Genomic DNA, 16,819 nt, shown 5'->3' on the forward strand with positions numbered 1-16,819 from the left:
GGCTATTGTTCCTTACTTATAACATGACAATAACTAATAATTCGAATAAACTCTAGACCAATAATAACACAGATTCAGTGAATAATATACTTAAACCTTCCATTAATTGACAGCCAAAACTCACACTTGAGCTTATTCAGAAATTGCACAGCGTAACTAAACCACACTTTATTGACTTGTGTAATGCACTACACGAAATTGTAAATTATTCGCTGGTCACACATGAACAAAAGATTTAGTTACGGATGTAGTGTAGACGTGCAAGTCAGAGGAAGACTAGATCAAGTCATTTAAAACTTTTGTCAAATAATGATGAGAAGCTCTGGATTCCACGTATTTACAAACCTAGCTCTCTTTCTGCATGTCAGAGCAGAGAGATACGTGTCTTCTTAGATGCCTTTGTGAAAGCCATAGCACATGTGGCTTACTTTAAAGCTGCACCACCATCTGAACAAACAAGTTAGATGAAATGGATTTAAAACCCAATTACATCATTTTTTTTTTTTGCACAGCAAGGTACTTTTGAGGTACGTACACAACAAAACCAAAATATTTAACATTTACGTCAGCAACAGGGTGGAACGTATCAGGACCATGATATTAGATCGGTTCCTGCAGCTTATTTGATGTACATGATATCAGGACCAACATTCCTTCTGTATGACAACAATTTTCCACCAGCTGAGGCAGAGACTTGAAAACATGTAGGCCCTGGATCAGACATAAATTCCACTTGCTACTAGTTATATATCTCAAAACCAACTTGGCTCACACAGTTTCAACTACCTTTCAAACATCTCATATAAGCTGTAGCACGCTTTATCCACAGTAAGCATTCTTATGTTCGGGCATCTAATGATGGATCATGCAGTTGCCGTAGTTGGTACCACTGTGCAAGACCAGGCACCATTGATGAACTCTTCCGGGCAGAGGAAATCATTTATACAGTGTACAAAAAATGAATCATATGTAGAGGTGATTATGTGAATCAAAAAGAAAGAAGATATTCCTAAGGTATCCTTATAGTTACTGGCGGTTGTCTAAACAAGGACATGACTGATCGAAATCCTCTCATTACTCCAGGTAGTCATCGTATCGCCATTCTAGAGGTGGATCACTATCATGAACAGGTAACAAATCAATGTCCTCCCTTTACAGAGGGAGCAGTAAGAATGGAAGGCATTTGGATCATTTTTAGAAAGCGATGCATTACCAGTGTAATTCACGTGTGGATGAAATGATGTAGACTACGAGGCAGAACAAACGAGCTAACAATTTCAGACCATGCAGGCGACCGCCTTTAGCAAAAAGTCTCTTTAACCTATGTTGGACGTTGGATGATAACCTTACTTTCAACAGTGGGCGGTGCTGTTCACATTCATAAGTATATAATCAAACCCTAAAGTTGATGGACCCTTCAAGCTTCATAAATTCCCTTTGGATGTTCTTCTCTATTAGATGACCAGCTAAACTACTGCGTCATTTTCTTTGAAGGTTGTAAGGAACTAAAGATCATTATGACTGACGTTTATCGCAGCAGTGTTGAGAAATACTTACGTGACTCAGGCTGCGTACGAATTACCAACCCACTGCACTCTTCACACATGGGTGGAACCTGGGAATGTATCATCGGGGTAACTAGTCACAGCTAACTGTCAAATAAAGGGCCCATCCTGACTAGGTTCTCACACGAAGTTTTCAAAACTCTAACAGCCAAATTTCCTGATCATTAACGAACGACCTTTTGTTCCCATGTCTACTGACCAGAGTCGGCACGCATCCATATTGCAGCTACGTTGCTAAGCTTCCCTCTTATACAGTTTAGAAGGTTGGCACGCCTTTAATGCCACCTGGGAAGTTTGACAATATAGATCTGTACAAGTGCCAATGGAGAGAGATGCAAGGCCTTGCAAACACCTTTTGGGACTGAGGGAGTTGCGCGCATCTAACAACACATCTGAGTCATCGCAGTAAATGGCAGCCTAACAGACTGGACATCCAATTAGGCGATCTTGTGTTGCTGATAAATTAACAAGTTGGGAGGAACATGTGGCCAATAGTACTTATCGTCATAAAAAGTCCTTAACCAGACCCATTTCCAAGATAGTGTTTATTTCTCAAGGATATATAAACAAATGAATAAAGTTAACATTTATTCGCGTGTGAATTGTTGCAGTGCATGTTGTGATGGAACTGTGTTTATCTGTTTAGTCGCACAGTGTCACACATATGAGGTTAATAGATGGTATCCTTACTAGTACACAACATCCAGGTAAACATTTGAAAAGATCGTGATGCCAGCAAAATAATGACAGAAGGCGCAGATATTCATTATGAAGACTATGAGCATGCTAACAGCATCTGGAATGAGTTCAGTATAAAATATTTAGGTGAGTACATGTATCATGCTCTGGTTTTAAAATCAGACGTACTGCCGCATGACGTGTTTGGTATTCTTGTCATGGGATGCCGCACTCAAGATTACAAAAATTCGGCTAGAGTTCCTCAATGATTGTGACGTGTACTTGTGTCATTAAAGGAGTCTTAAGGCGGACTTTTTGTCATAATAAAGCAACATGTTGTAACCAAGAACAAACATCAGCCAGGATATAACAAAAATCCAAGAAACCATTATCATTAATATTAAGATCTATCAAAGGACATACCGTGGGCAATATTCTTTAAGGCCACCTAAGATGTGAAGAGAATATTTTTATACAGTAATGATGATACAGGTTACTTTCTTGAAGTGACTCGCGTGTCTTATTGAGCTACATAAAGTGCACAATGGCTACCCTCTGGCACCAGAAAGGATGATGGTTGATGATATGCTAACTCCGTATTCTGCAGCTCATAAGAAAGAAACTAATTGTGGGCAATATTACGATGCTTCAGATATCAAAGCAAATCTTTCTTGCTTCTTTTCTTTCCAAATGTATTGCTTCCAATGACCTAGTTGTCTTCTAATGCTTGTCTGTGCCACCTTCTTCACAATTTTCGTTTTGCGTGACAGCTTTGAGGTTTTCCAAAACTAATTCACTAGTTCAAAGTTACCTATTTTTTATATGAATTTAGTAATAGTTATCATGTTTTATGGTAGATCTGTTTCATCAAAATTGAAAGATTTCATTCCAGGATGCTTTATATCAAATTTAGTTAAATTTATTGAGAGGTTTCCGAGAACTTTATTAAAGGATGTCTATTTTCAACAAAGCCACGTTTGAAGGAGAATATGCCTAATCTGAACAAGGCTGAAGAACTTTTGGGCAAAAATGCATTCTTGCAATGTAGTCAAACTGCATTCAGCGATTTCTGAGAGTAGGTACTTTGAAGTTTTTTCTATTCAACAGTGGCCAAAACTGATAGTGGATTAATAAAACAAATTTGAAAACGGCTTCATGTTATGACGATTTTGTCAAACTTAATCAATTATTGAGCATTTTTTGAAGGCTGTACACAGCAATTGTGAACAGACAATAAACAAGTAACGAATAACCTTACTATGGGCTCAAATATTCTTACAGGCAGGTTGCCGAAAAAATAAAACAAACGCAAATAGCATAATCATATATCCTGATGTACCTTTATTAAATGAAACATCAATATATGCCATTTATAAGCCAACAGTGAATGTAAAGTTTACTAAGTGTATACAATGAGTAGTATTTTTAGTCCCATGAAAAGCATAATGTTCACTATGTGTATTGTTTAATTTAGGTGCAATTATATTGGCAAAGAGAATTATATTAACATTTACTTGGAAATTGTTTCAAAGAAAATAGCAAGTATATTCACAGACACGTCATTCATGATTAGTACAGTCTTGCGATTAATAAATTGCTGCATCAAGAGTGCTGTAGTTTTAGAGAAGATATCACAATGATTTAAAAATCTGCTGTCACATTATATCATTGATTATTCTTGCTGTGTGTATTTCTCATCTTCAGATGAAACTGCATTAACATGCAACACATTGTGTAAACTCTTCTTTGTCACAGAATGCACATGGATGTAACTGATTTAAACAAATATTCCATCTTCAGTCTCTTTTATAAGGCAAGTGTCTTCATGATGTAGATTAATCTTACTTATCTGTTGTTTATATTTGAGTTAATGTACCAACACTCAGGTTTAATAAATATGTATATTTTCATATGATGTACAATTGTATATTGTCAGCTATAATACAATATTCATACAAATATTTTATAAATCTGTGCAAAAAATAAACATTTGTTGGTAAGGTAAACTAAAAGAAAACAAAATAATTATAAAGTATACAAACACTGGTTGAACATGAAAAGTTGTTGTTGTTTTGGAGTTAATGCCATTTTTCAGCACATGATAGGCTATACATGGCGGCCAGTATTAATGGTGGCGGAAAACCCCGGAAAGAACCACCGACCCACGAGAAGCTACTGTCAAGCTTTCTCACATACCCACATTGGCTGAACATGAAAAGTAAATCTACATATAAATATACAAATGGAATTTTCCAATACGCACATACATATGCATCAACGCTAAACCTTAACCCATGTTCACAAGACCTGAAATTATAGCAGTTCATTTATTGTACACTATTTCTTGAACAAACTGGAGTACGTTACAATGTTTACTTCTCTAACTGGTGCACATAGTATACGCTGTGTATCTGGTGTAAACTAAATGGCTAAGGAACCATCCCATAATAAGAAATATAGGATATGGAAGGCTTTAAGTCTTAAAAAATCAGTCAATATGGTCAAAGATCTGTTAAATTTTTGTGCTTATATCACATATAATAATACACCCCCCTGCAATGAACTACATAGAAACGGTACAGATGAGTGTACTTAATATTATTCCTGTTTTTTATGTGTTTAACTGTTTTAATGGAAACAATGCACCATCGTTTTTGAATGACAATATTTTATGTTACCAGGCTCTTCAGACAGTTCCGATATTGATTCCATACTTTTAGCTGCAATTAACTTCTGTACATCATACATGTGAGCTTCCTGGAATGGAGGGTTTTCCTCCTGATATGTGGGGTGTCTCCCGTCCCGCACTGAAATCTCTTTAGGCAAAATTATTATTGAAAAATATTTATTGCTTACATTTTATTTCAAATCTTACTTCTAATATAGTGGTTAGAGCGTCTGCCTCGGATGCGGGAGGTTGTGGGTTCGATCCCCGGCCGAGTCATACCAAAGACTTACAAAAACGGTACTAACAGCTGACTCGCTTGGCGCTCAGCATTAAGAGGTTAGTGTTACGACTGGTCGGCCTGGTGTCAGGATAATGTGAATGGGTGGGACATCATGCTTCATGTCTGCGGCATGATGCCCCAGTGCAAGACATGTCTATAAACTGTCACAATGCAGAGATCATAGCCATATGACTGAAAAATTGTTAAAGCTACGTTAAAAATCCAAATCACACACACACTTCTAATATAGTACATTTACATAGTCACACGATGTGAAATGGCTTAAGCTGGTAAGGTGATTAAGTTTTTAATTTCAAGCAACATAAAACAATTAACCCCCTCTGTGTTATGTTGGTTGGACTCGGTGGTGGAGTTTGTCAGCATAAGATTATACTTTGTATATTCAGAAGTAATTCCAAAAGGATTATAGTGATTAACTGATTATGATTGGATTACTAAAGAGCTCAATCGTCATAAAACAGGTTCATTTAGCTTCAGTTTTAAAGTTTGTAAAGATATCTAAGTGTTATGACAGTTTTTGATAGTTTCTTAGAAAATTACACTTAATAAAGAAACGTCTGTATTTAATTGTTACAGCATGAGCGACATATCTGCTTTGCAGAGAACTATTTAGACCATATTCTCAATCATACTCGTCATCTTAAACCTAACAGATTTTAAATCACATTTGAAACATTCACATCTTGAAATGTACAATGTAAACATATACATGTATATATAGTGCATTAACACTAAACATGTACTACATACCTAAATTATATCTGATGCAGGGACTGTCTGTAATAATGCACAAATGCAATAAAATTGCTGCCAAATTTAGACTTGTAGACAGATGATATATACTCTTACAAATAGCTATTTCTTTTTCAACTACAGTACAGCATGTCACACCCTCATTTTGTTAAAGATACACCTTTATTAACTCCTGAATAGGCCATATTTATCTGAACACTTGGATATTACAACCAAGCAATATTAAAATGACTTCAGACTAGGATTTGTTAATCAGAAGTTTATACTAGCCGTCTTATCCATTAAAGAGCGAGACACATATTTGCATAGACCTTTTTGATTATCAAATATACAACGTTAACATGGGTTTATTATCCTGATCATATATTGCCTGTCTTTCAGAAATATTTATATATAGCAAAAACGTTCACATCAGATGTGGTTTTAGATTTTACTATGCCGAATTATCTTAAATATATGTATATTCATAGTGCAGTTTTCTCGAACAATTTTTCACACCTCATAAACAAGGTTCTATTGAAAAATACAAACCTTTTATTGAAAAAAAAAAACATTATATGAGCAAACAACCTGGCTCATGACATACCAGTGTTAGATAATTCCTTGCATCTGCTTAATAGTCTATGCAAGATCCGTTGGGAAAGAACTCTCCGTTAGTGGCATGTTCTATGCTTAATTTCTTTCAGTATTGCTGATTGCATACATTATGAAAATCAAAATTGTTTCAAGGTTTCTCTAATGCTTGTATCTTCAAACTTACTGTATGGCCCACAAGCATCACTGGTATCATACTGAAAGGCCCCAATGACTGGATTCTTTGTGTAAATGTTGTTTTACCTTTGGTAACATCAGCTATATTTAATGTCAGAACATAAGTATTTATAGATCTGAAAGGCAATCAAGCTACGGCATTTTCTGCCAAATTTTATCAAAGTCCAATTATTAGAAGAAGTTTTTAAAGTGTTTTCTTTATTGAGGTACAACAGCCATAATTTATGGCTGATTGGCATCATTTATATTTACACAGCAGAAGTCTTTGCTGATGGAATACTTCCTGAATAGTTTGGCTAATTTGTGCATAGTTACTTTAGCAGACAGTCTTTGAAGTAGTTTTAACTTTTATTATTGGTGGCCTTATTTTTATATCATTGGTAAAGCCCTGAAAATCAGATTTTCTGTTTATTATAGTGACCTTGAGTTAAACACATCTTACGGAAATGACTTAACATTTGTGCTGTCTTTAGTAATGGTGGCCAAAATTGAATCTGTGTGAATTTGAAAGCCTTTTATGCCATTATTGCTTCTGTAATGCTGGGACACATTCTGTTTAAAAACAGTTCTTTTACAAGACATTTAGATATATGTTTTGTCTATTTGAGCAGAGATGCATATATTTTATATCAGATTACCATTATGCGTTTTAAAAAAAGTTACTGAAATTCTGCTGATTGTTTTGACAAGGCTATATATTCTTGTCACTTTTAGTATCCATTTCATAGTGTATCAGCAATAGCGCTACAAAGGTCAAAGCTGATTTATCTAATAATTTTAATTGTGCTGAACAGTGTTTTAGAAGAAGTCCTTCAAATACCTTGTTTTAGCAATGGTGACCATATTAGAGGGCTTATTATCAAGGGGAATAACCTTGAAAATATAAACCCATCACCAACTGGAAATCCTTTAGTTGCAACCTATATTCCACAGAATACAAATATATCGATGCTACAATTATGTGAACAATTACACAAATATATTGATAAAATGAAAAAGGTCCTGAAAAATAAAAGGAAAATTACTAGTATTAAGAGATAACACAAGAATTTGAAACAAATTCTTACCAGATCTAAATTTGACTTCATTGAAAGAAAGACCCTAGTGACCAAATGTGGCATGAGTAGGTGCAAAACTTGTTTAAATATAACAGAAAGAAACTCAATAAAATGTTAAAATGGTAAGCTATTTAAAGTTAAACTTGACTTGAATTCAAGATATGTGACTTATGCATTGATATGTGTGAGACGTAAAGCCTTGTATATAGTTCAGCAAAAAAATGAACTAAGAAAGAGAATGATTACATAGACAGCAAACAAAAACAGAGGAACTCGGGTTATGAAAAGCCAATAAACATTACATAACTGTTCAGGAGGAAACTTCACAGTTTTTCCCTTATATAAAGCATTAGCTAATAAATCAATCTTTAAATGGAGAAAAGGAACTGTATTTCACAAGTACTCTTCATCCAGACCTTAATAACTCAATCGAATTCTTTATAAAAAAATAAATCATGATTATTGGTACATTGTATCAAAACAGTAATACATTTTCAAATCATGATGCCGATATAATGTTTTAATTACTCTAATTTGTATGGATCAAATTTTACACTATCACTTCATATATGTACCTTTATGACATTGCAACACTACAAATTTAATTTTGTGTACAGTTGTGTTATAAAGATATAGGGAAGTTGTTAACATCTCACTGGAAAAATAATGACATAATTAACATAACAAAGATGTCAAATTGGTTATTTACAAATATTGAAAAAGAATTATGTATTTACCTGAAGAGCATTCATAAAGATGATACAAAAGCATGGATATTTTCCTGATCTTCTGTTAAACTAATTTTTATATTTATGTATTATACAGCACATGGACAAATTCATGTTTACACACACATGTATGTATGTGTATATATATATATATATATATATATATATATATATATATATATATATATATATATATATATATATATATAAAGAAAATCTTTTTAAGTTTACAAACATTTTGGTTTATTTCCTTTATCAGGATTATCTTTATAATGCTTTGTTGATTTATATACAAAGTTCTGTATCAAGTTTTACAAAATAAGAATGTTTGGTAAAGTTTTCAAACATTTGAAACTCTTGCCATAATAAGTGTATTACGTTCACATCCAGTTTTACATATCTGTACTTACTGAGTTTTAATAAACAAAATCTTTTTAAGTTTCTAATAATCTTGACTACTTTGCTTTCACAAATACACACACATTTAACGCAAATGTATATATACACATGTACGGTAGAATCAATATTGACATCGTAATATGATTACTTATTTTCCATAAACTTTGAATGCATTTCGGTCAGCATTTTAATCACACTTTCCATTCCTTGCTTCAATTCAGTGGTCTCTGTGATTGTTTTGTCCATTTTTTTCTCCAGGTTTACTAAAGTTTCAGTTTTTATTGCTTCTAAATTGTCATTTAGATTTGTAAGTGCATTCTTTTGTTTCTGTACTTGTTTTTCAAGTTTATTGTGTGACTCTTTCAAAAGACTGATTTCAAGACTTTGCCTTGAATGGACAATCTGATCTGTATGAACCACGTCTGGAAAACACTTAAAATTCCTAGTTGTTCCAAGTTGTTCAAAGACAGCCTTAATTGGTGTAACTACATTTATGCATCCTAAATCCTTGTGAGTACTTCCACCAACAATTAGTCCTATAGCCTCCAAATCTCCAATGTTTCCATGATTACAGTGGAATACCAATGCTCCTGAATCTCCGTATGTCGAGAATGGTATTCTTTCATCACATGATTTTATGACCAACTGTTTGAAATATGTTGGATAGTTCGTGTAACAATTTACTTTCCATCTCCTCCGCGATGTACATTTATCATTTAACATCCGAACGGATGCTCCGTTCCACATCAGAGAACCAACCGTAATGCCTGTAGAACTTCCATACTTCACCACATTGCATGCACTATCCATAGGATTCAAATCCTCTCGAATCTTCCCACTAGTATACATCATTGGCCGTTCTTTTGTAAAACCTGTAAGAAAAACAAACAAAAATTGGATCTCAATCTAAATTTTAGATGAGACAGTATTATGTATCAACATATGAATACTGTAATTAACATCAGATTCCTCAGAAAATGCAGAATTTTTGCAAATGTAAGAAAGAACAAAAGAAATTTCTCACTTTAGGTTTAAGCACAGGTGAACATGAACATCCTTTTGTAACTTTTCATTCTTCAGAAGCAAATTAGGATAAAATGCATTTTGAATTTGTCAGGCCTGGCTTATCAATTTCATGAAAAGTAGATTTTTAAAATGAAACACAATGACAGAAAGTCCACACTTCTAAGAGTGCTCATTCTATGACATGTTACCAATACCACATCCTTCGTATAATGTTTTTTGTATTCCTTTGGCATGACACGGAACTAAATAGCTGAGATTTCCTAAAAGCAAAATCTATACATATTTTTAGCATTTTACATATATATTTTGTTGCATCAGTTCATACATTTATCAGTAAGAGGTTCTAGTGGGCCTAATAGATCTTTCACCCTTTTGACACTGGTTAAATAGCAAAATAAAAGGGATATTGGTAACATTATATTACTGCATCTCTATGGGAAAATATGAATGAGTTTTTTTCCGAGCAATACTTCATGACCTTGAGAGTGCAGTATTAGTCCCAAAAACCAAGTTCATATTTTCCCATACAAGAAGCAGTAACCTTTTTATTATATGCTCATTTCACTTTCCTACCTAAGGCCTAATAATAAATGAATATATAATAAGAAACAAAGTAATTAAAGCTGTATTTGAAAATAAATCACAACCATAGATTCATCAATACACAGTAACAATATTAATGCGCACATATCACTGCCCAGTAACCTTTGAACTTATTCACCTGCTGGTCATTAGGTTAAGAAAAGTTCTCATTTTGGTCTACTTAAAATTGAAATGTAGAACCAAATTTGGAACTAATACACATTGAAAACACTTTGTTTGTTTGGAATGGATGGATTTTATTTTTTTGTTTATCCAACTCATTTCTGCATTTCTGTTTAAGATGGACTGGATTTATTGGGTCATTTCAGTTCATTAAAGAAAATGTGGTTTCAGTTGGAAATGTAGTCAAAGTTACAGTGCAATTTTGGTGTGAATCACGTTTTCCATGACATGGGTCTTATCAATCAGATTTGCACAACTAAAAAGGACATTTTGAGGAAATTCAAGATGTATAAATGTAAGTATATTTATTAAAATTCTTTTTATCACTTTAATAAATTAGTCATATGTGCATGCCATGTCACTTGCATGCTTGCTGTTCAAGGAACCAAACTGTGACCTGCATCATACAGTTTATCTCTTCTTTCGCTAGCCTAACACTATCAAAATATTTTAATGTGGAAAACTGCAAAGCAGCTGTTGCATGAAATTACATTTGGCCAACGGAAATAATACTTTTTCCAGTTGCCTTATTCTCTCTGAAGCTCTTAGTTTCCTTCCAAAACCTTCAGATGCATTTTTTTTCTCGAATTTAGTGTTTTGACTGACTTATAAAATGGTACGTCTCTGACAGTTACGTTATAGCCCATGGCCTCCATATACTTTTCTGTGCTATTTTTACAGACCCAAGAGTGTACTGGTCATAGTCTGAACTAATCTGTTCTGAAAAAGTCAAACATTTCTTCTAAATAACTGTTTAAATGACCAGAACAGTATTTTCAATTATCGTGTCTCTCATGTTTGACAGTGACATTTTGCAAATATCTTCATTTGGTTGCTTGTTTCAGTGTTTCGTTTTTGACTGAGTGAACTTGTCCACATCATTAACTTTATCAGCTCTACTTTCAAATGGACAAAACTGCTTGTTTAGTTCATTTAACACATTAACCCCTAGCGACGACTTTATGGGGCAGGAGGCAGTAGCCTACTGCCGAGCTCTGTAGCGTCATGGTCATGCATGATACATTAAAGTGGGTAGTATTATAGAAAGGTAGACATATGTAGCTCTACAATGATACCAAATAATCTGGAATATCTAGTTGCACTACAAAATACAAACAGAAAAACTTCATTTTTTGGACCCGACTTTTTTAAACCCAAAATTCGACTTTTTGGTCTCAGATCTAAGGCAAACCTGTATGAACTGCAAATAGACAGATGCGCCTTTGCAAAAAGTAGGATAAGATGGGCATTTGGAATAAAGAGTGGTCTCCATGCAATAATAATGGCTCCGTTTAGCAAAAAAAACAACAACAAAAGAAACCAAACAACTTTTACCCATCTGCTCATGCTCAAGTCAAATAACCAATGAAAAACGATGTTTCTAACACAACTAGGCAGTATGTTATTGAAAGATGACTGGGGATTTGGTGTTTTCGAGTCTATTCAGAAATAGCTTTCAGAATGTGTTTCCTTCTCGATTTTCAGGCAAAAATGAAAGACACTCCAGGGGTTAATGTGTTACAAACAGATCTAATCAACTAAAAGCTAAAGCATCTATGACATGAGTGCACATTATTTGTTTACGACGTTGCTCCTAATACAATATACTATTTTTAGACACATATGTTGCAGTATCAAGCTGTGTAGTATCAAATATTATTGTATGATTCTGACCATGTAAAGTTATCCATGAAAAAAATGAGCACATAATAATGAAATCTAGGTCATTATGATGGTTTTCATATAATTTTTTTCAAAGCTTTATTTGACAACACATCAGCAGAATTTGTTCAATACTGAAATGCCTCTTTACCAGCATGTCAAAGTTGTTAGAATATTATTTCTACATTTAGTAATGAGGCTCTTTTTTTTGGTAATGGACCTGTATCACAAGTACGATTAAAATGGCCTTCAAGCTTGGACACTTTCTGTCAAATTTAGTAAGTAGTCTTTGAGAAAGCAAGTTTGATTTTTAGTAACAACATTCAAATCAGCATCATTTGTATAAACTTAAAAGCCCTTTATGGCATAATGCTTTCTTTCAACTACTGCCAGTGATTTTTGAGAAAATGTGTAACGGATTTATTATTTAGTACATGCAAAAAGTTTTGATGCGTACTTGGCATAAGTTCCACAAATGTGAAACTGGGTAATGCAAAAATGTTTTTCAAAAATTTTACTCGGCTATTTTCTGAAAAGAAGCCATTTACAGATTATTTATTTCAGTAATGGCAGTCATTTATGTGTTATATTAGCATCATTTTAACCAATCTGAAAGGGCCTTTATGTGACTAAGCTGTCAAATACATTTTTGACAAGAAATGCCATTAAAGGCTTATCAATTTGAAGTAATATTGGTCGTATTTATGGCAAATAAACATTATTTATATAAATCTGAACATCAATCATCATGGGGCTTTCTGTCAAATTCAATCAAATTATGTTGAATAATATTAGAAAAGTCATTTAATTTTTTTACTTTTGGTAAAGGTGGCCATATTGTATGTAGATTGGCATCATCTCTTTGCATAGGTATGACATATTTATATGCCTTACTGCTTTCTGTCATATAAGTAAAATTATGTTGATTGGTTCTTGAGAATAAATAGGTTAAGTTTTCATATTTTTTGGAACAGTGGTTATAATTTATGGCAGATTGGCATCACTTACATAACATTTAAATTCCTCTAAACCAGAATGCCCATAATTAAATTTTGTAAAATTCTATTGACTGGTTGCAATGATGGAGCCATTTTAAAGTTGTTTTTTTCATATTTTTTTTTAAAACAGTAACCATACTTGATGGCTAATGTACATGATTTATAAAAGCTTGTAAATCATTCATGGCAGTATGTTTTCTGCTTAATTTGTTTGAAAACTATATTGCTTTTACTTTTCAAATGTTAAATTAGCTAATTCTTACATGATATATATGGTACATGCTGGACACGAGACCATATGGCCCTGTCAGCTCAAAAAAGTTATCCAGAAAATTATTGCCTTGCGAAGTATTTATCAGAGATAACATTTCTTTTGTATTTTCTAAGTAAATACTCCAGTATGTGTTTTACATTACTGGTAAAGCACAGCCTCAAGGAAAACAAGGATTGCAAACGTCTGGTCCTGAATTTTCTCACTTCCACACCAGCACTGTTTTCTCTAATTTTATGACCGCTCCGGTGGTTTAGCGGTCTGAGCGCCCACCTCAGATGTGGGAGGTCGCAGGTTCGAAACCTATCTGAGTCTTACCAAAGACTTATAAAATTAGTACTAACAGCTACCTCACTAGGTGCTCAGCATTAAGAGGTTAGTATTAGGATTGGTCAGCCTGGTGTCAGAATAATGTGACTTGGTGAGACATGATGCCACATGTCTGTGGCATCATGCCCCAGTGCTATACATCACTATAAACTGCCACACTGCGGACATAGTAGCGATATGACTGAAATATTGTTAAAACTACGCTAAAAATTCAAAAATCATACCCACACACGTTCTCCAATTATGTTTAAACAGATGTTTTGAGATTCAATCTCGCATGAGACACATCAGACACATCGGTTTTAATTCAGTGATGATAGCTTAATTAACATATATATGCAATGAAGACGATATCAGTAGCTTTCATTAGATACCCATACACTGGTAAATAGCTTAAACAAATTATTAGATCTTGTAACATGTATCAGGAATTTATTAATATTTAATTTTTAAGTAAGTCATGCAGCACAAAGTAAATTATGTTAGCACTAAACTGAGAACACTGTTGGGATAAAGACTACAGAAATTAACAGTTTTCCTGTACACTGCAAATTCTGTTTTCCCATACCAATATTTGGAGAGTTATCAGATGGAAAATTCCCTGCATCTGGTCTTCTAACATCATCAGTGATTTCAATGAGAGCCACATCAACAGTGGGTGTAGAATCATTGCCCTCCTCATACACTATCTCACAGACCTTTCCAAATGCATCCGAGTCAGGTGAAGGCTGGAATATTTTTTTCAAAATCCGTCCTTTTGCAAGTTGATCATTAAATCTCTTTTGTTCATTCTTAGATTTGCCAAAATTCTGTTTCTCCTTCTCATTCAAGACCACATGAGCAGCTGTGATACAACCAATTTTGTCACCAGGCAGATCAATAAATCCACCAAGAGTCCCAGCATTGTTGTGGTCTGATGAAATACGGCAGCCCATTCGTAAGTTAGGATGCCTCTCTCCTGCTGTGCTTCCTCCATAAAACACAAACTCACCCTCTCTTACATCCGTGGCAATTCCATCAATATCTTTTTGAAACTCCTTCTCACCTACTGGGATGATTCCCTTTACTGGGACATATAGAACTATACATAGAGTTTCTGCCAGTGACAGACTATTGTAACAACCATTAAAGCGACTTGCTTTGACAGAAGATGCAGTGATAATACTAAGATTGCTATGTCCATGCATAAGTCTCTCTGTATTTTTTGCGATAACACCATGAACATATTCAATATCTTCAAAATTTAATATGGTAGTTCCAGTTCCAGCATACCGCTCTGAAATAAACGTTTCCTCGTCATTGGGGGTGTATTCGTACCGATATACAAATTCATAGTCATGAAATGTTTTTGGGAGATTTGACTTCACTGATTTTTGTGTGTGTTTGCGAAGATTAACCACAAACAAGGGAGTATATGGTTTATGCGGTCTATATCCACACCATACGCTTGTTGCATTGGGAATTTTTTTCCTGAGCAAATTAGACATTCCTCCAAGAAGACATTGAACAACCTTGTTGTATCCACATTTTTCTATAGCACACATCATGATATTGATTGCTGGATACCTTCTCTCTCGAAATATCATTCCAATTCTCCAAAGTTTGTCTTCTCTAATGATGTCTATCAATTGTATGACCATATGTTGATCCATGTCTGAAATAGTGAATTATATATATATACAGAAAACCGACTTTTCTTCCACACCTAAAGAACTTGACAGCTAAATGCTTGAAATCCTAGATATACTTAAAGCTGTAGCGCACAATGACTGGGGTGCTGATAGAAAAGTCGTCCTTAATTTATATTGAACGTTAATTAGCTGCAAACTGGACTTTGGTTGCGTTGTTTATGGTTCAGCTAGGAAGTCATATCTGATGATGCTTGACCCAATTCATCATCAAGGAATATGATTCGCTCTAGGAGCATTTAAGACATTAGATGTGAAAGCCTTCTCAGTGAATCAAATCAACCACCTTTATCACATGGGAGAGAAATTCTTTCCGCACAGTATGCTCTCAAATTAAGATCAAAGCTTCTGAACCCTGCTTTTTCGGCTGTTTTTCAACCCAAATACAAAACTTTATGCAAAAATAAACCAAATGCCATACCTTCTTTTGGCATTAGAATATCATCCAGCCTTGGCAGTTTCTAACATTCAGAAAACGTCCATCTCCGAAACACCTACCTGGCTACTTAATCAACCAAAAGTACGATGGAAACAAATCTGAGACAAACCATTTCATCTTCCACAACTCTTATCATGAACTCCTCACCGAATTTAAAAACTACAAAAGAACTTATACTGATGGATGAAAGGATGAGGAAAAGGCTGCCGCAGCCTTCATTAGTTGAAAACACAATACATGTTTGCTTACCAAACAGTACATCATTTTTTTCAGCCGAAATCAGAACATTAGACCTTGCTCTATATCGAAAAAAATGTATTTTAAACAGCATTATCTTCTCTGACTCCCTATCAGTACTTCAATCACTACACAACAGAAAACTTGAAACCCCATTACTAACCAATATTCTCATCAAAAATACTAAACTGAGTACCTCCCCCAATATAGTATACTGTTGGTTATCCAGTCATATTGGTATTAAAGGTTATGCAAAAGCACATCACACTGCTAAAATGGCCTTATTTCTCAAACCATCTGATTTTCAAATACCGTATACTGATTTTAAACCCAGTATCAAAATTTATTTATGTCAGAAGTGGCAGACATCATGGAATGGTGCAGTGAATAATAAACTTCATGCCACCAAGCCAACCCTAGGAGACTGGACTCCTTCCTGCAGAACCATCTGTAAGAAGGAGGTAGTCATTGCAAGAATTAGA

General features: G+C 34.3%; 1 protein-coding gene across 1 annotated transcript in view; it reads right to left on the reverse strand.

Moving 5' to 3' along the window:
- Nucleotides 1–9,065: 9,065 nt before the first annotated feature.
- LOC149791324 (uncharacterized) overlaps nt 9,066–16,819 on the reverse strand; it is a 111,859-nt gene continuing 104,105 nt past the window's right edge. The window contains exons 23-25 of the mRNA XM_089971336.1: nt 14,542–15,627; nt 11,373–11,432; nt 9,066–9,793 (exon numbers count right to left, since the gene is read on the reverse strand). Coding sequence (XP_089827462.1) covers nt 9,066–9,793; nt 11,373–11,432; nt 14,542–15,627 — 1,874 coding nt within the window. The remainder of the gene's footprint in view (nt 9,794–11,372; nt 11,433–14,541; nt 15,628–16,819) is intronic.

Source organism: Sinohyriopsis cumingii, chromosome 9 (genome assembly GCF_028554795.1).
Source record: "Sinohyriopsis cumingii isolate HCF-2022 chromosome 9, ASM2855479v2, whole genome shotgun sequence".
In the NCBI taxonomy this organism is placed as follows: domain Eukaryota; kingdom Metazoa; phylum Mollusca; class Bivalvia; order Unionida; family Unionidae; genus Sinohyriopsis; species Sinohyriopsis cumingii.